Consider the following 19,508-nt stretch of genomic DNA (forward strand, 5'->3'; position numbering starts at 1 on the left):
CGAACCCCAATTAAATATGGTTGAAACTTGTTGGCTTTGATCTCTCACCAAAGATTTAACGACAACCCTTGCAGCCATATATTATCAATGAAGCTTTATCTACTCCAGAGAATGTGTTTTGAAAGCAGAATGCTATTATCTGTCCTCTGAATTACAAATGAGGTTTTGCATAGCAATTGATACAGACTGATTTAACATAACAATAATATTATTCTTTTCACTATTGGGGTTTCTTATGTTAAATAGGGGCAAAGTTCCTTAAAATCCTGAAGGCACATACAAGGTGCCAAACACACACATCGGTCACAGTTCTGAACAGCATATTTTGGTTTTGTGTAAAATCAGATTAAATTAGGTAAGCTGTATGGCCAAGTATAATTATGAAATAATTGCATATACTAGGAGAAGAGCTTTAGTTTCGAAGACTGGCACCTAAAGTGAACATTTTGTTGTTTCCAATTTTGGAAGTATCTTGTTTTGATGCAGTATGTTGTATGGCTTTTGTTAAAGGTTGGAAAAGTATTTCCTAATTAATTTCTTAAATGACATACTAATTCCAGTGAAAATCTGTTATGTAGAAGGTAGAAAACTTAATATAGACAGTATCAAAAGTTGTATACGTGTAGGGGAAAGGAAATGTGTCTGTCATAAGAGTAGTCTGAGTTTGGGGTGGCAGGGAGAATAGACTCAGAGCTGATTTCTAATCTTTGTTTTACTATGTCAGGAGAAAGCTGTGTTGGAGGAAAACTTCTAATATTCAGAGTTGGTTCTTCTCTAAATTAGTCAATGTGAACACTTGTTCAGACCTCATCACTCCTAATTGAAGCAGAGGAGGGGACTCCGAGTGCCAAGTCATGATTTTAATATCAGGACTCTTCATTTTGCTGTTGAAGTTCGAAGTATCAAGAAATGTTTTTGTTTAATTAGGATGTTTGAATGCGGAGGTTGAAAGTAAAAAAAGTACCAAGCAATTTGGTTGTCCTAAGTGTAACAAGAATTTCATACACTCATTTTTCTCATGTTAGGAACATTTTGCTTAAGTGTTTTACAAAAGGTAGGATATGCAGACCTTAAGGAATTCTCTACACCACTAAGAAATTTTATATTTTACGTTTAATTCACCACTTCATTTTGAAATAATTATTTGTTGCAAAAATCTCTCTCTGCTGGCAAAGCTAGAAAGGCTTCAATTTTTTTTTGTGTAGCTTCTTGGAGTAAATCTTAAACAGTAATGTGAAGTCAGATTTTCATTGAAAGTAATAGCAACATTTTTAAATAAATTGTTAAATAACTAATCAATTTCACATTAAAGCAAGACAATGTCATTTCACATATTTACATTTAAGGATTGAGCTAACCTGAAAAAGCATAAGCTTTTTAAGTGAAAAAGCTTATATCTTGTCATATATCTCGATTTTTTTTTTTACCAGCTTTAATGACTGTTTACATAAAGTGTGTTGGGCTTGAACAAAGATAAATATGCTTTGCAAGCACAAACATCTGCTTTTGTGAATGTGTGTTTAAAAAACACCGTCTGTCACAGTAGAAAAGGTTTCTAAAAAAAACAACGAGGGGAACACAACAGGGGAAAAAAAGACAGGAAAACTGTAGACCTGCTTTTTGCAGGGGCAGATTGTGCAAAATAATGATTGAAAAGTAATATTTTATTTTTCTGGAACTCAAGCGCTGAGAAGTTTATATGTGATCACTTGAGCGCTGTGGGATTTTCCTCCTCAGTCTATAGGTCTGATCATCATTTGAACTGCTTTCAAGGAGTAGGAACCTCCGCGGTACTCAGCCCAAAATATTCCATCCTGATACTTGCTCCGGTAGTGGCCTCCTCTGTACCACACCCCGTTAAGGTTAGAGTGGGCGCACGCATTGTACCACCAGCCGCCTTTGTGAAAATGAGCACAGTTTCCTGTGGAACAGAAAGAAATGGGTGAACTTCAATGTTAAAGAGGAGAAATGGAGATTAGCAAACACTTTCATATTCTGGCTTACTCTTAGAGGGAACTGTGAAGTACTTCATAGCTTGTTGTGGTCATAGCAACTGCTGCTTCTACCTAAATTCTAAGTTCTGTTACAACAGCAACCATTGCCTGGAGCGGGGATTATTGACACAGTATTTAATGTGACAGCTGAAACCTAAGGTGATCAACTCGTCTCAGACTACCAGCAGTGCTTACCCGTGAGCTAACATTCAAGGAACTTGGATTATGTACTGCTTAGAAATACTTCAATGGAAGCAATGTGAGTTGATACAGTCCCAAGCAGCGCACAGGGCCACAGTTCCACAAAGAGTTGCTTGTAACTTGTGTATTTACTGTTACAGGCTTGTTTAAGAGTTTTCAAGATTTGTCCAGCTTTATGGTTATTGACAGCTGAGAAAAAGCAGCTGAAGTATTACACTCCCCAATCTTTCTTTTACTGCTAAGGCTTTAAGGGGAAGGCTGGAGGAAGAGCGTGGAAGTGAACAAAAAAGCGTCCTTTAAGGAGAATGAAACAACGTGATCTGCCTGTTTCTCAAGTATTGGTACATAACTAAGCCTGTAAACAATTGCAGTTCCTTTCATGCTATTCAGAGGCTTTAGTTCATGGTGATTATTGTTATATGGCCACAGTGCTACTCAGAGATCACCTGGACAGGTGTTCTGATTGTAGAGAGTCACATGCAAGTGACAAGGATGTCATTGAGCTAAATATAAAGCTTGCTAAAGTGTGCCTGCAATGAGAATTTGAATTTCTGAATGGTGCAGGGGCTTGAAGGGGGGCCCTGTCAACATGATTTTTATCATAATTGATTTGAAGCATCTTTCAATAGAGTTGTTTTATGAGAATTTAGATACTTTTTTTATACTGTATTCTTTTTTAAAGGTGGTATCACTAATGGAATCTACTGTATTCACTTTTCACATACATACTAGTTTTCTTACCTGAATACATATCCCTGTCTCTGTCCAGTGTTGTAAATTGCTTTCCATTATGCCATATCATGGAATCGCCTGCATTTCCTTGGTATGTTCCTAAGCGTAGCCTGTAGAATTCGTTTTCAGGCTCCAGGCGGAAACTGCTATATTCTGCGTAGACTTTCTTATTGCTCCAGTCCTCTAACTCAATCAATAGTCTGTAATTATCCTGATTGGTAAGCATGTAAATATTTTCTAGTCCCAGCCAGTACTCTCCATCAATGTTTCCAAAACCTTTCTGTACAAAAGATCAGAAGGTGATGTTAGCTTAGTTTTTCTTGTTTGTCAAAAAGCTCATTGGCAGGAGTATTATAAACCAGTGGAAGTTGGGTGCTGAAAGCCTTTAAGCTTCTGAATGCCTGCTCAACCCATGCATTTAAATGCTTTATTTTGCTGCACTTGGCCATTTACTCAGTTGGCCTGCTAGCCGCAGGAGGTACTAACAGAATCAGTAAAGGTGACAAAACTATCTGTTTTCTGTGATGTCCTCTTCTTTTTAAGATAAAGAGATAGAATAGGGAAACTGAAACAATATATTTCTTAACAAAGCTAAGGGGATCTGTAAGAATGTGTGAATAATGAAATTTAAGGGAGTATATTTGCAGGTTGAAAATGGTATTTATGGATCAACAGTCTCGGTGTTCAAGGTAAATAACTTTTCTGTTGCCTTCTAAATGCAACTAGTGTTTTCTTTTTACAGTTAAGTTTAATCACATAATTCATCTGTGCTTTTTACTAGATTTATTGGAAATGAAATACAAAGACTTCTTTCCTTTCAAATCACAGACTACCAGTACGGTAGATGTGAAGTGATATTTCATATCTGCTGTATCCTGTCCCTGAGTAAACCAGTGTTGTTAATGTTTGGTGTTGCAGCTAAGGTAGGTACGTCACCCAGCTATCTGTTACACTTCCTAGTTTCTCAGGTATTCCTACTCCCCTTCTCTGGCTGTTGATTATGTAGGACCTATAGTTGACTTCCTGCTTCAAATCACTTTCTGGGGATGTCGCACTCCAGTAGATAAAGAGTCTAGGCTCCTAACTCAAGCTGCAGTTTCACAAGTGGCTTAAGTTGATCTAGCAGCATACTGCTGCCAAAAATGGTAGCAGTGCATTTCTCCTGGCTCATGGCCACATTTGCAATACTTCCCTTGCGTCAACATTGTAGCTTTGGAGCTGCACTGAGGTGTTGGGAAAGATGTAGAAATGTGGGCATGGGAGATGTGTCTTTTGTCAGTGGTGCAGGCTTTAGTTTAAAGCCAGTCACAGGGGTCTACCTTCAAGTACTTGAAGTTAGGTTAATAGGAATACCATCTTCAGCCACTGCAGTTTTAATGAGAGATTTCTTGGGGGCAAATTTGCTCAAGCTTTGAGCCCGTTGTTACACACCAGTTATACACTGTTCTACATTTTCTTTGCATTATGTTCAAAATATATATGGTTACTTTATAAGGCACTCCATAACTGCCTTGTAACATTAAAAAAAACAACCACCCAAAATCCAACCATCTACTTTTCTGAGAAGACTTAAAATAACTGCTACTGAGGAATGATCAACATTTAAATCATTAAATTCCAAGAATGCAAAAAGTGAAAATCCTCATAGTAATTTTTTGTCATTTCCATTTATATATGAGATACTACTTTTTAGATTACTGGTTGAGTTAAATGTGGCTCAGTTCTCTCTTCAGATACAATGCACGTGGCAATTGTAGATCCATTTAAAGTGAGCACAGCATCATAGGAGAAAACTGTGTCCTATATGTATGAAGTCCACGCATTATTATTATTATTATTAATATCATTTGTAAAACCCCAACCAGATGCATTTTCAGATTTCCTATCTAGCATGTAATTATTCCAAAGCAGCATGTGTTTGTCATGCTAGGCATTATGGCTGCCACTGCATAATATCACAATAACACACAAGAATGTGTTTCCCTTCACCAGCCCTACATCCTCAGATTTCTAACCTGATTTTAAAGGTAGAAGTTATTTCCTTTAATTCATTATTAGGTATGTTTTTAAGTTGAGGCCCTGATCCTGCAAATCTATTAATGTGCTTAAATGAGTAATTCCACTGGCTGAGATTGCTTATTCATAAGGGAGACAATTAAGCTTTTCAAGTACTTACTGTAGTTCTCAGTGTGTTAATAAAAAGCATGTGTTTAGTTAGGTCTTTGTAATAAAAGACTTCCCAGTCACTGTCTAGAATAATATGTGTCTCCCCAGTAGTTGTGTATTACAAATGCAGGCTATTTCAGACAGTAAGTTAGTTCATACAAAGTAAGGTAATGCACTGAGCGAAACAGGGTGTTCCCACTGAAATATGTTTGCCTCTGAGGGATGACCACTCTTTTCAATTATCTTTGTTCATAAAATTAATTTTACTAACTCAAGCAGCTATCTACTTCCAACTTCTCAGTGTTTATCATTCTATTTGCAATGAAGAATTGCATTGGAAATGTTTGCACCATCTTGATTGCGATAGATAATGTCATTGCCACACTGAAATGAAGCAGCTGGTTTCCTGCATTACAGAGTTTACCTTGTAACTGTCCCAGTTCCTGAAAAAGTTGACAGATCCATCTGTCCTCTTCTGAATAACTGCCCATCCTCCAGGGTCCAGGCTATTCTCACACCACAGTTGCATTGGCTCATTACTATTTTCAGGTTTGATCATATAAATCCCGCTGTTGGAATGCCCAGCTTCCTTGGCTTGTTGGCAGTCTTTGAATGGACCTTTTTGAAAAGAAATACTGTAAGCATTCAAGCTTGGCTATGCAGCAGACATTGTTCAAAAATAGTTTGTAATGGAAAGTCAGTAATTCAACTGAGGTAAAACTACCATGGAAAACAGTGTAAAAAGTTACTGTCTTAGATTAATTGTGTATATGTAAATAAATATGTCAATATCCTATATATATTTTTTAAATAAAACCTTCATTTTGCTAAACAGATAATAGACTTTGGTTACCAACACCCAATTTTTAACTTTGTCTACGGTGTCAAAGATTTATACTCTGACTGTTGCTATTCAAGAAGTGCATTATGATTTTCATTGACATCTACCTTTTGTAAAAGTGGTAGAGGTGAAAATAGTTAATTTACTTCATTGTCCTAGTGTGCCCGTTTGAAACTGATGGAAGTTCAAAACAAACCCAAGACACCCAAACACACACACACACACACACCCCCCCCGAATACATAAATAGTTTGAGAGCTGCTGTAAGAAATATTGCCAAAGTCTACAGACATGGAATTTAGTGAAAGAGTATTCTTACACTGCATAACTTTTTTGCCTGTATATACTTATCCAGTTCTGGGATCAGCCTGTTAACAGTGGATAGGAATCTTTTAAGTTTCATGTGTCAGCCTGATGTGGTATGTGTAGATGAATACTGATGAAGAAAATAAGCAAGCAGTGGAGAAGGACTTTTGAGCAGCTAAAAGGGCTTACATAATTGTTCTCAGGGCTGGGACTCTACAAAAATCCTGTGCTGTTGATGGTGCTGCTTGAAAGCTCTATTTTAGACCACGTGAGTAGTGGTTTTTACAAATACTACTTACAGAAGAGCATCTGGTTATTCTGTAAGAAGCATGCAGCTTACATATCTCTGAAAACTCTGCCTAGTTCGCCTTTCAATTTTTGGTAGTATTTTTATTTTCTGCTTTTCTATAAAGGATTTATGTTCATGTATCATTACTTCAGTTGATCTAGAGAGACTGGTTATTTACTAATGAAAACCAGGATATGTTCTGATGGCTAGTTAGTAGTGGATGTCCTAAATGTATTTGAAAACTCATACTCAGTAAATCTGACAATAAATTACCTACAGCTTTCCTCTCATTTTAAAGGGCTCATTTTCTTGAATGTACTTGGAATTTCAGAGAAAACTCATCCGTCACAGAAAAAAGCTAATGTGCAAAGAAGCATAGAAGACAGTTGAGGTTATTCTTTAATCAAAAGCAGAGGTCGAGTGAAAGTGATCTTCATTGCAGATTAAGGTTGTGTGACAAAAGCAAATTGAAAGTTGCAGTTTTTTAGATTTTATAGTAATAGTTGCCAGTTGGATAAGTGTCTAATTAGCAAGAAATACATAAAGGATTTCATATTAATTAGAATGTAAAAAGCTTGTGTATCTAATAAAGGTGACTACTTGGAGCTTCTGACTGTGACAGTGCTACCAAGAATGGTTACAGACATTGAGCCATCGTTGTAAGTACAACTGCATACTGTACTGTTAGTATTTGACGTTTGTGTCATTCTTGCAGTGCATGCAGTAGTAGCTTAGGAAAGAAGTACTGTTGCTTTGGTGTATGAGTGCTTTTTCTCTTGTACACGATTAAAATTTCCATGTAGATTGTACATGATGCAGTCTGTCCAGTGGATAGATAATTTCCTGGGCTAAGTTGGGTCTCATTCCTTTGCCTTGAACTATCTGAAGTAAATTTGGGTGCTGTTTAACTGAACAGGGAGGTTGTTCTAGAAGCATTATTATAAAGCAATTATTGCATTAGAAAAAGTGTAAACAGACAAGTAGTATATTTTGTAATGTGAACTGAATATTAAGAATAGCTCAATTAGATCTGCTGTGTATTATTCATGTGATTTCTACTGGAGGAGGAATAGAGGACTCATTTTGCCATGAGAGACCCAAGCAGATGTTTGGAGCGATTTAAAGTAGCTTTTAAGGCAGCCAGAACTGTACTAGTCTGTTTATATAATACACTTTGATTGCTTCTGAAATTCAGCTGGCATTAATGTCACAGCATGTAACTTGTCTGCTTTTTGATGCTCCAATTTGTTTATGTGCTTATCATAAGTTAATGTTGTAGTACAGGTAACAGACTTCTGCTCTTAGTCTAAGGAAATCCAACAAATCCCACAAATTCTGGTGTATATCCTTGAATCTTTTTTGAGAAGTAAATTCTTTTTTACATGTAATTATTTTAAGTTCACTGCATAAGAACTAATCCATTTCTTGTTCAGTGAAAATGCTGATTTTTGTGAAACGGTGTAAGATTCTCTACAGTGCTGGTATGAGTGGAGGCTCTGGCTAATGAAAAAAGCGTAATTACTCTGTTTAAGATCTTGTTATCTATGTAAGTAATAAGTATCTTGTGCATATCTAGTCTTTTGTAACAATCTGCATACACTTAAGTTGCTGAGACAATTAATTCTAAGCCAGAAATACTCAGAGAAGATGATCTATTAAATATCTCACTTCTAAAATTGTGGTTAGTTGCATGATTTAGTACAGATCATATTCTGTTGTAAATGAGATGTAGTAGAGGAGGAAATTGATGAAATATTTTTAAGTTGGAAGCTTAATAAAATTATGGCTGAATCCTACTTTAAGATGTTATCTTGAGCAGTTGATATAGAAGCTGTGCTTGTGTGAGCATCATATAGAGGATTTTTTGGACAATAGTAGAGGAAAATTGAAAAAAAAAAAATCAGAGATAATAACTGGGCATTGTGTTGCAGTTTAGAAGTTTTGTTTCTGATGACTGATGCTCTACCAGCTGTAGCAGTTCTTAACCCTCATTTTCCCAAGGCACTGCAAGAAACACTTAAACTTCAAACTCAAGAATCTAGTATTAAATAAAGGAAGTTCAATAATGTTAAAATAAATTTCCCAAGATTTCTTTGTGTTCCCTTGCAAAAATGGATTCAAACTCTGAACTTTTAGGGGTAAAGGGGCTAGTGAAAACCATGGCAGATAACTTAGGGGGAAAATGTTTAGTGCTATTGCTTCCTGTTGTATGTACAGCAGCGAGAGAAAAAGATGCATTTATAACAAAAGCCTTGAAGCATGGGTCTTCTGGGAAACAGGAAGTCAATGTTTTTTAGAATTATACTTTTGCTGTCTGACCAGACATTAATGTAATGCTTTTTATATTAGCTGTTTCTTTTGTGTCATGAAGTGTGATTTAAATTCTCATGACATCTGGCATTTTACTTGGACTTGTGCTAGAATTTTCTCCAGACCCTGAATAAAAATAGTTACTCTTTACATCAGCAGCTAGTTGTTTGTAATGCTGTAGAACAGTCACAAATAAATGTTTGTCTTCATCTGAGGAACCAAGTTGAACTTCCAACTGTGACTAAAAGAAATTGGAAAGCAAAAAAAAACCCAACAACTCAACCCAAACACACACACACACAAAAAAACCAAGCAAACCCTTTTGCTGTGCAAGCTAACAGAAGACAAGAGCAAGTGTTTGAATGGATGTCTGAGAAACTTTTTCTGAATCCTTAATTTTTTTTAATCACAGTTCTATCAAAATTTTAATGAAGTGAGAATCATGATAGAATTCAGGGCAGCTCAGAAGTAGATAATTTTCTTGTCACTGGTTTTGTTTCAAGTGATAAATGAATTTATCTAATGACCTGAAGAATCAAACACATGAAGATGTGATGCAGTCTCTTGAATGTATTTTCATAATATTTATGGTATTAGTTTAACTTGCCATCCTCTACTGACATCAAATTACTGGGAATGCAGTTACTTATTTTAAATTTTCAAAGCTGCCTGCATCTAATTGGATCCAGCCTTGATTCAATTATCCTTTCAAACTTGTCTTACTCTCTTGAATATTTCAACCAAACACTTAGAGACTTATTGCATGACTGTGTTGGTGGATTTAGATGTTCATTTTAAAGCAGCTCAGAATAGGAGTAGTAAAATTCTTCTAGCATTAACTTCTGGCAAATGTGTATGTCTAAGTATAAAGGACAACTACTTAAAATTACTTCATTTATTTAAGATTAATTAGTTTCTCTTATTCACCATTGCTAGTTGCTGTAACATGCAGCTATTGGGCATCTTCAAGGAAACAGGGCTAAATACTAGAAAGTATATGCTAATAATGATTTTTCATTCCCATAAGTCAAACCCAGCTGGAGACAAAAACCCCAATACTTCGTGACTCAAAGGCGTAAATTCTTCAGATTGAATTTCTGAGTATCAGCTATTTCAACAAACTCTCTTATGCAGCTATAGCTTAAGAATTAGACTATTTAGTAAACTAAAGCTTTCCTTGGGGGGGGGGGGGGGGTGGGGATGGAGAAGTTCAGAATTGGGAGCAAGGGCTAGCTGTACCAGATACTTTAAATTCTTCATTATGTGTCTATAGCCAGAACAGTTTCCCTCTGAAATAGAGAAATCTCAGGTTAGATAAACAGTGATAGTTAACTCACCTTCATTAATTAAAGCCAGTGGTGGTACTCTGAAAGGACTCTTTGTAGGAGAAGTAGCTGGATCGGGTGGTGGCCTTACATCTCTGTCTCTAGGATAACCTGGGTCTCGCTGTATCTCGTTACCGCCCAGAAGAACGGGAGTGTATGGCTGGCTGTTAGGAATGTGCTGTGGCACGACTTGAACAAGAGGTGGAGACCCATGGGTGTCCTGTCGCGAGAAGATTCTCAAACACTGCTCTTCCAGCAGTGAGATAGTCACAGACTGATTATTTACAAGATCAGTTAGTGCTGCGTATTTTACTTCAAGCTCCTTGTATTTTGTTGCCATCTTCAACATTTCTGTTGTAACATTAAGGACTTTGTTTTCCAGTTGGGAAAGCTCAAGTGAGTTATCACGCTTTCGAATTATCTCATGCAAGAGTTGCATGTAGAGTTGGGTGACCCGAGAGTTCATGTTCCGACTTTCTTTCCTCAGTAATTTTACTTCATTGACAATGTTTCCATCCACATCCACTACCAATTGCAAAATGTCAATCTCCCGCTTTTGCTTGGAAAGCACATCCTTCAAGTTCTCTATGTCCATTCTTGTGACTTCATCTTTTCTGTTACCAGTACCTGGTCCATTAGTATTCACACAAATTGGCCCTGTGATTTTTTGTTCTGGGACCAAGAATGTGTAACCACATTTCTTGCCTTCCTCTCCATTGTCTGCTGAACGAGGGTGCCTCCGTTGGGATGTTTTATTAGGCGTGGATTGTTCTGTACAGCGCCCAATAGACAACAGCAGGAACAATAGTACACCCAAAGTCCATTTAAATATCTTCATTTTAAAGCAAGTATGATGGCTGTCAGAAGAGACTATTGAACAGATAAAAGATAAACTAATTAAATTAGAGCCATAGCTAAGGCTCCTGTACTGCTTAAACAGCCTAAACTGATGGGTTTGCTGTGCTTACGTGTATGTAGACAAGTCTTTGGAATATGTTACTTGGAGTTAGATTCCATTAGATTAGCTTCAAAACATAGCTTTCTATTTTGAGCAGCAAACCCTAAAATTTAGATACTGGATTTAGTAGAGAAGTTGTTGCAATGGTTACATTTTCAGAAACAATGTTCTCCTTAGATTATGTATTATGCTTTCATTATAAAATTGACTGCTCAGATATGTACTTACTGCAACTGAACGCACAAGTTATAGAATGTACAGACTGCTTGAATAATATCTTCATGGAAGGGAAGTAGGGAGATAGTGATATATTTTCAAAATACTTATATAGATTTTGGAATTTGGATTATATAAGCCTTTCTGGTCCTCTTTTAGCTTTATATATGATATGTAGGTGTATAATCTGTTAAATACTATATACATACCTATTAATATATACACATTTTTCAAATTTAATATATTCACATATATATTAGACTTGAAAAATAAACACATATCTAACACTATTTTTGGACATTAGTGTTAGGAGATCAGTGTAAGGTAGTTGTCTTAAACATAGAAAATCACATATTCAAGTAACTTTAAATTTGTAAGGAAAGCCTATAATGCTGTTAGCTCTGCATGTGTGTCTCTACTTAGTCGCCTTTTGACATAAACATTTAAAATTGTTGTCACACTATTTTTTTTATATTTGAGAACATTTTTATCCAAATAACACTGAAGCATCAGGTGTTATCGCTATAAATACCATACTGAAGTGTTCCATTCACCTTTTAAAGAAAACAAAGTATTTCTTTTATCTTCATGTAAAGAATTAAAATGCAATGATAAAGACCCAAGAATGTTCTTAGTGAGACCTGTTTTTTAACTTTATTTTTTATGTATTCGAGATGATAAACAAAGGTAGCTCTTACATCAGGAGAAAATCCTAATGTTTCATGTTTTGTTTTGCTTTGTCAAGCAGATCACTTTTCTTATCTCAGCTGTTGATCTGGCTTTCTGAAACATGCTACTGTTAATGGTTGTACAAGGCCTTGTACAGTGGCCTTTGCATAGATAGAAAAAGAAATGAAGTAAAACCAGAGATAGTTAATTTTCATGCTGTTCCTGTCAAGTTCAAGTTTAAGTGCATTTAGCAATCCTGAAACAGTCACCCTGAAGGAGACTCAGACCTGTGCTGCTTCCTTTACATTCATGTTTACAAATGATAAGGTGGCTTTTGTGTCAGGTCACTTCTCCCAGTTCTGTTACTGGCTTTAATATTGTTGCCACAAATGATGTCTGTGCAATCTCAGAGTAAACGTATCAAGTCTTTATTTTTTGTTTTCACTAAGAGCAGTGGTTGCAAATTTCAAACCATGCTGTACATGCAATCAGGAATTATATCTAGGAATCTCGATCAAATGTTCCACTGTTGCCTGAAAAGAACTTTTTCTTTGGCTGACAGTTGTATTGCAAGCCCTGCTTCTGGGAGGGGAAGAAAACACTTGCTTTTAACACATATTGAAAATAATTTCTTACCCTACATAAAAGGAGGGAATACGTAAAAGTTTGAGAAAGCTTGTATTTAAAAACTTTCTGTATGTTTTACTGTTAGGATGTAGTAATAAGTATTTTGGTGTCTACTAGTAAATGCTTGTTTTCAAAACCAGAATTTGATTAAAAGTTTTGTTAATGTTTTCCTGCTGAAAGTGTAATTTCTGTTTAACGGGGGGAAAAAAAGAGGTAGGAAAAAGTATTACTTTTCTCCAGAGCTAATTGTGTATTTTTCTTCAGTAATTTCAGACATTTGAAATGTTAATCACTTGAACAGTGCTCAAAGTTAGAAGTTCATTAGGTTAAATTTTCACATGGATCATGGTAAACACATGGGAAACAGGTCTGTATGTGGTTTCTAACTTGACAAGGATGAGCTGAACTAATTGGCTGAAGTTAGAAACCTCTTCACATTCCCTGAATTATTTTTGAATAAATTTATGTTTAGTGTTTGCAGATGCAGGGCAAGTGACTTCATGGCATATGGTTAAGGATGAAGCCATAGTACAAGTCCAGTATTTTACTATTTTCACAGTATATAATAGCTACTTCATACTCCAAAAAGGTGAATAACACTTTAGTTCGTGGTAGTTTTTAAAGACCCTATACAGTTACTTAAATAATGAATGGCTGGGGGTTTTCCCCACAGCAGCACATTTTTCCCCTGAAATACATTAAAACTTAAATGAATCTTTCAAAACGAAACATTTTGCACTGCAGCCCACTTTCTGAACATGTGTTCTGATGCAGTCTGCTTTCTGCTTTTCTTTTAATATTTTATGTGTTCATTTTGAACTTTTACACTTACGTGGTAAAGTTAGAAGTTCTGTGTCTACATAAGTGCTATCAGGCCACAAAATGGTCTAATATAGCATAACCAAATGCAACAGCTGCATAAGATTATGCCCTAGAACTTTGAAATAATTCAAATGTCTTGTATTAAACTGAGACATTCAGATAAGCAGAGATGAGTTCCTTCTGAGAATCTACCTGGTAGGGAACATACATGCTTCCATGGAAATTTTGATATTGAAAAAATTAAATGTCTTACAATGTTGCTTGACATGTTTGAGCAGCTTAATGCCTAACTTGTTATACAATAATAGGCTCTGAGTAACATATTTACCTGGAGTTTTAATCAGCTTAGAAGGAAATTTAAAATACTGTTTCAGAAATTTCCTCATGTTCTGGGCAAGCAGCTTAAAAAAATATAAACTGTTTATCCAAAGTATCACAGAATGATAGCCTAATATGTAAGACCTAAAAATGGCAAATATTAGAGTTGGGAAATAGTTTTATTTTTTCAATCAGACATATCATGTCACAAGTTCCAGGTTTAGATGTTTAGGTAGTGTCATAGCTGTTATGAGATAAAGCAGTTGAGGCTCAGGGGTCAGTTTAGACAGAACCACAGTCTCAAACCCTTCCTGCAAGTCTAGAGTTGCTTGTAGTGAGTGGGGCTGCTGAAATACCTGAATGCAGACCTTGGAAATGAAGTGCGAGAGATTGAGATTACAGATACTGTTGCTTTAAAATGTTATTTAACTCTTTATGAAGTCATGTTTTTTTTAAGTTAGAGTAGACTGTCACTTCACTTTCTTGCGTCATGTTTCTGTGTCACCCAGTTTTGGGTCTCAGATTTCTGTAGAAGTTGTATTACGTATGTTCTGGCATGCTGATGTTTTATTGCTTCTGGAGGAGAAAATGTGCATCTATTCATAGCAACACAAACTTCATCATCATCTTGTCAGAAATACTCAGAGCTGTGGATAGGGCTTCAATACCGTTTTACATTTAATGCCATTCCTTTTCTTCTGCTTGCTTTCTTTTTCCAGGCTGATCCCAATTTAAAAAAACAACAACTTTTTTCCAAAATTAGTCAATTTATTACTTTTAAGGGTTCAAAGGAACAAAATTCCAATTTAAAAAGGCAAAATAAACCATTAACTACTACTTTTAACTTTCACTGACAAGCTACTATGATGTGGCCTGTGTTACCCCCCCAAAACATTGTATGACTTAGAAATATTAGAGTTGCAGGGATGAAGAAGTGAGGAAGCTAGCATGTATTTAGCATTTTTTAACTTTCTACACAACAAACTATTTGTTCTTTGTTGTACTGCTGTGACTCTCATGTTCAGCAGGATGTAGAATTCAAGACACCCACAACACAAAATAGAATCTGTTCTTTCAGAGCTGACGAAGACTGCTTCTCCCTGGGCAGCGTAGGTTGTTACGACTGAATGTAATGGAAATGTTGCGGGTAAATGGGAGTATAGGATTCCCTTTGTATGGAAAGTGCAGTATCAGTACATATCTTTATTCAGAATATTTATTAAAAGAGTATGGTCAAATGATAAATACCAATGGTGCCCTCTTATAAACCTCCATTTATGAACGTGTAAAATGGGAAGAGAAAGAGAGAGGGTTTTTTTGAGAAAGCCAATACTGAGAATAAAGATCCTCTGAACATGATATCAGTTAGTCTGAAAGCTCTGTTATTGATGTTATACATACTGCATTTTCTGTTAAGCTTTGTCTAAGCAGCTAAAATCAAGAAAACCATCTATGTTCCCCTATCTCTACACAGAGTGAGTAGATATTTTTGTTGATTTTTTAAATGATTTTTTTTTAAGCTTAAAACTGCGTCCGTAACATTAGAAGTAATACTGGTGTGGGGAAGACACTCTTATTATAGGAGAAATGTTCACATGGATTTTTGACGTATCTGTGTAGTTCAGTAGGTTACTTTCCCCTATATCAACAAGTGCTTTTCCAGAAAGTCACTCTGATGAAATAACAAGATTACTTTCAATTGTATTGACTGGGATCCAGGAATAATACATTCTTGGGTTTTGTTAGTCAGATACATGATGTATTGAGTCACAGAAGTCAGCTTCCCTGAGATTAGTGGGAATCTGATTCCTTTTAGGAAAGGCAATCTTAAAATCTTCAGGGGTTTTCAAAGTAGTCATTGAAAATGTGTCACTTTTAGAAATTATAGATTCTTAGAAATTCTCTGTAGAAGAGACTTGTCAATCTTGTCATACTAGATACCCTGGAAACACAGCAAAAATATCATAACACTTCCAGATTTTTTTGGTGAAGTTTTTTTTATGTAAGGGTTCCTTTACGTTTTTTTGGAGCCATTGTGTGTGTGTTTGCACTATTTTAACAGACAGATATAATGGAGGGTGCATTTTGCATTTGGAAGTGTTGTTTAGGGGCTCCAGAATTCTCTGTAAAACAGATACTGAAGAGATTAAGCATCTAGTGATGTTTGCTGTGGGAAATTTTGTTTCATTCATTGGTATATGAATTTTAAGGACCAGATTAAGAGGGCATGTTACAAAAAAACAAACTAAGCCCAGTAAAACAATAATTAAGACCTGATAAAGCCATGTAGTTACTGGCAAAAGTTTAAAGGTTCAGAATTTCCATTCTTCAAAATAAATCCCTGTAAAACTTTAAATGGCATGTTTTTCCATCATACTTCAGACCATTCTTGTGGCAACGGCATAATATTAGTGTTCTGTTACTTAAAGTAAACATTTCAAAATTTGAACTCTGAAGTTGGAAGACAGCAAAGGAGAGAGAGTTAAAACCTTGCACATAGCCAGTTTATTGCTTTAAAATTATTGACTCAGCTGTTTTCATTTGTGAAAGATTTAGGAATTGTTCTAAGCAGCATAAATCAAAACGTTGGCTGATCATGAATGAATGGAGACCGGTGTACAAAGCACACAATGTAGGCTTCAAATGGGGTTTTTGTTGTTGTTTAGAGTGTTCTCTTTAATATGTAAAGAAGCACAAAAGGATAGTAAGAAAAAGGGCTCAAGAACTTGGAAAGGATCCATCTTTCTTGTTTGTCAAGACTGCTTCAGACTTTTTTTCCTCCCATAGCTGCTAAATCTTAATTAAGTTTGCTTTCTGTAACACTTGGTCTCTTCTTTTAGCATCACCCTCTTCATTCTCTCTTAATGTGTCAGACATTTCTGAGAGTTTGCTAACACAAATACGTAACTTAAATTCTTTTCCATTGTTCTGGATTATTTACCATATTTTAACTTCCAAGTCAGCATGAAGAAAGGCAAAAAGTAGAAGATTATATATTAGCAACTCTTTCTTGGTTTTTATCAGTACTTTCGTCTTCTGTTTGTAAACATCTTTCTTGGTTTAATCCTTGACTTGGAACTGCATCCTTCCCCCTCCCTCCCCACAAAGAACTGTAACAAACCCCTCTATTTTCCACTTAATACAGTGTTGCATTTCATGTTTGTGAAATGAATCTTTATTTAGAAACAAACTGCTGTTCAATTGAGATACAATTAACTTCCCCATCATTAAACAAATTACTAAAGGAAGAGATTAGTGCCTGTTTCAGGAATGCCTTTGGATTTTCAGCTGCACAATTGTTTGTGCTACAAACTTGATTATATTCTGAATCAACGTATGACTCGGGTTTCTTGGTTGGTTGTATAACTTGGACTACTTCTACTGCTCAAAAGTACCATAAATAAAAATTTAGTTGAAACAATATACAATGATTGCTACTCACAGATGTGCATTGATTTACTTGGGACTTTTTACAGTGGTTTTATTGAGGTATCCATTTTCTTATCCTAGTAAGGCTAGGTCTATGCTCTGGTGTTGGGTGAAATCCAACTTCCCTGAAATTGATAGGATTTCTGGCTTTTGCTTTCTAGTATGATCAGAATTTCACATTAATATGTTCACAATACCCAAATTACATGCATAGCAAAGAATCTGGTAGTATTAATTTTCTGTAACCGTAGATAACAGAATTTACAGAAAATTTACAGCTAAACAACTGAAACTTGTTCATCCTTACAACGGGAATGAGTTAGTGTCTGCTCTTATGCAGAGCACTCTTTAATTCTTCCCAAGTTTCCAAAGTCTACCAAATGCCACAAAAGTGAGTTTTATATTTTAGTTGTCAAATTTTTCTCAGGCTGAGAGAGATTTGTTTCTTCACAATTGTATGTTGAGGGAGATGTCTGTAGAATTCACAAATAGCTCAAAATTAAGCTTGCAAGTAAGAATAACTTTTAAAACTTACCAAGAAAAAAAAAATCTTGCAGCTGTTTTGCTTCTGTGGTAGATGGAAAATCCAGAGGCCAAGTTGCTTTTTCTTCCTATATTACCCGATGCTGTGGATTGTTAATCTGCAGTTGGAGTTGAAAATTGCTTTTGTCTTTCTCTGTTAGATCCAAGCTGTTTTGAGGAATTGGGTTTCTCCATACGATAACCAAGCTAATTAATCATTGAAAAAGAAGAAAAAGTAATGTTCCAGTATGTATTATTCCAGAAGAGAGAAAGAAATGTTTTTTGAAACTGCAGTGTTTTGTGCTCACATGCAGAAGTGCACTAACTAGCTACAGCTGACCCAGATTCCATATACATCACTTTTGGACAGGTTTTTTTAAACACACATTCGACTTAGACGTTCAGCCCACCTATGATGTCACCGCGAACACACTGAGAGCAGAAGAAACTCCTCCTTCGGATTTCCTATCCATACCCTCCAGAAAAGGAGGGGGTAGGGAGGCTGAGAAGTTAGGAACAAGGAAAGATTGTTTGCCAGTAGAAGGGAGGGTACCATATGGCAACAGACTGTGCAAGAGTTCAGCAGGCAATTACAAATCAAACATTTTTACTACGCTGACTAAAGATGCCTTTCAAGTTATTACAGTACTGGGCTTCATTTAGAAGAAAGATTCTTTCAGGCTGATAAAACTCGATGTGTGTTGCTGGGAATAAAAGGGGCAGCCTGGCTGGATACAACAGGAAAAATGAACCATTTATAGTCTAGAAGAATGTTCAACAGAATGTCGCATTCAATTCTTGATGTTCACTTAATAAGAAACAGTTCTAGTTGTTAAATGCATGAAGTCTCAGATACATGTGGAAAATGTTAAAACTGTGTGTGAGATGGTTTTGGGTAGGTATCAGAATATTTGATAATATCTGACTGGTGTTAAAAGCAGCAAAAGCAACAGAGATTATGCTCTGAGGAATGCAGAATACTGTTTTTAGTTCTGTCAATAGTCAGCCAGCACTTAAGTGCATTCAATTTCTTCACAAAGCATGTGCCAATTATATTTGAAAGAAAATTACCCTAGTATGCTTTAAAAATTATTGTAGATTTCATAGAAATGCATTGAATAATTTTAGAGAACAGCTGTCAACAGAAGAGTTCTTGATTTAGCTGAAAAAAAAATAAAAATATCAGTGCTTAATTAGGCCTGTCATTCAGAAAAATAATCCTACAAATAGATTGGTTTATAAAATTCTGCATAGTATTGCAGGTGACTGTTCATAGTGAATTTCCTTAATTCTAATTAGTAAGCATGATTTACTTCTTTCTGTGGAAGACTGAGCAGGTTTGGGGTTTTTATGGCCTGTTTGGACATTGCTTAACAAAGTTAGTTTCGGGACAGCTTATACAGTCTTGATAGCATAGCAATTAAATGTGGTTATCTGCTTTTTCTGATTATCCTTTCTATTTTTTAATAAACTGATTTTAGCAGAACAGAAAACTGAGAAATTTAGTAGTATATCAGGTCATGTGTAATACCTTTTTATTCACTTTTTTATATGTCACCTTTCAACCACAAGTATTTTAATTTGTTTCTGTGTGTGTGCACACACGCGCGTGTATGTGTTGATTTTGGAGTGATGCCCAGAGTTTCCCAACTCACATTTGAGGACTGTACTGGTTAGGTGCTGTATAAACACAACTGCTGTTCTTGTGAGGTTGTATTAATAGTCTTCCACCTGTAAAGTCAAACTTCTTGTTATGATTTTGGTTATACAAGGCTGAGAGGTG

General features: G+C 35.8%; 2 protein-coding genes across 9 annotated transcripts in view; one reads left to right on the forward strand and one right to left on the reverse strand.

The window, feature by feature from the left end:
• The window catches only part of RALGPS2 (Ral GEF with PH domain and SH3 binding motif 2), a 135,087-nt gene that overhangs the window by 78,829 nt on the left and 36,750 nt on the right, over positions 1–19,508 (forward strand). The window lies entirely within an intron of this gene.
• Positions 37–18,059, reverse strand: ANGPTL1 (angiopoietin like 1). Its single transcript, XM_049807174.1, has 5 exons — positions 17,739–18,059; positions 10,177–11,034; positions 5,518–5,711; positions 2,937–3,207; positions 37–1,921 (listed from the first exon to the last, which is right to left on the reverse strand). The coding sequence occupies exons 2-5, from the start codon at positions 11,000–11,002 to the stop codon at positions 1,734–1,736; spliced, it is 1,479 nt and encodes a 492-aa protein (XP_049663131.1). The 5' UTR covers positions 11,003–11,034; positions 17,739–18,059; the 3' UTR covers positions 37–1,733.

This window comes from Accipiter gentilis, chromosome 8, assembly GCF_929443795.1.
Source record: "Accipiter gentilis chromosome 8, bAccGen1.1, whole genome shotgun sequence".
NCBI lineage: Eukaryota > Metazoa > Chordata > Aves > Accipitriformes > Accipitridae > Astur > Astur gentilis.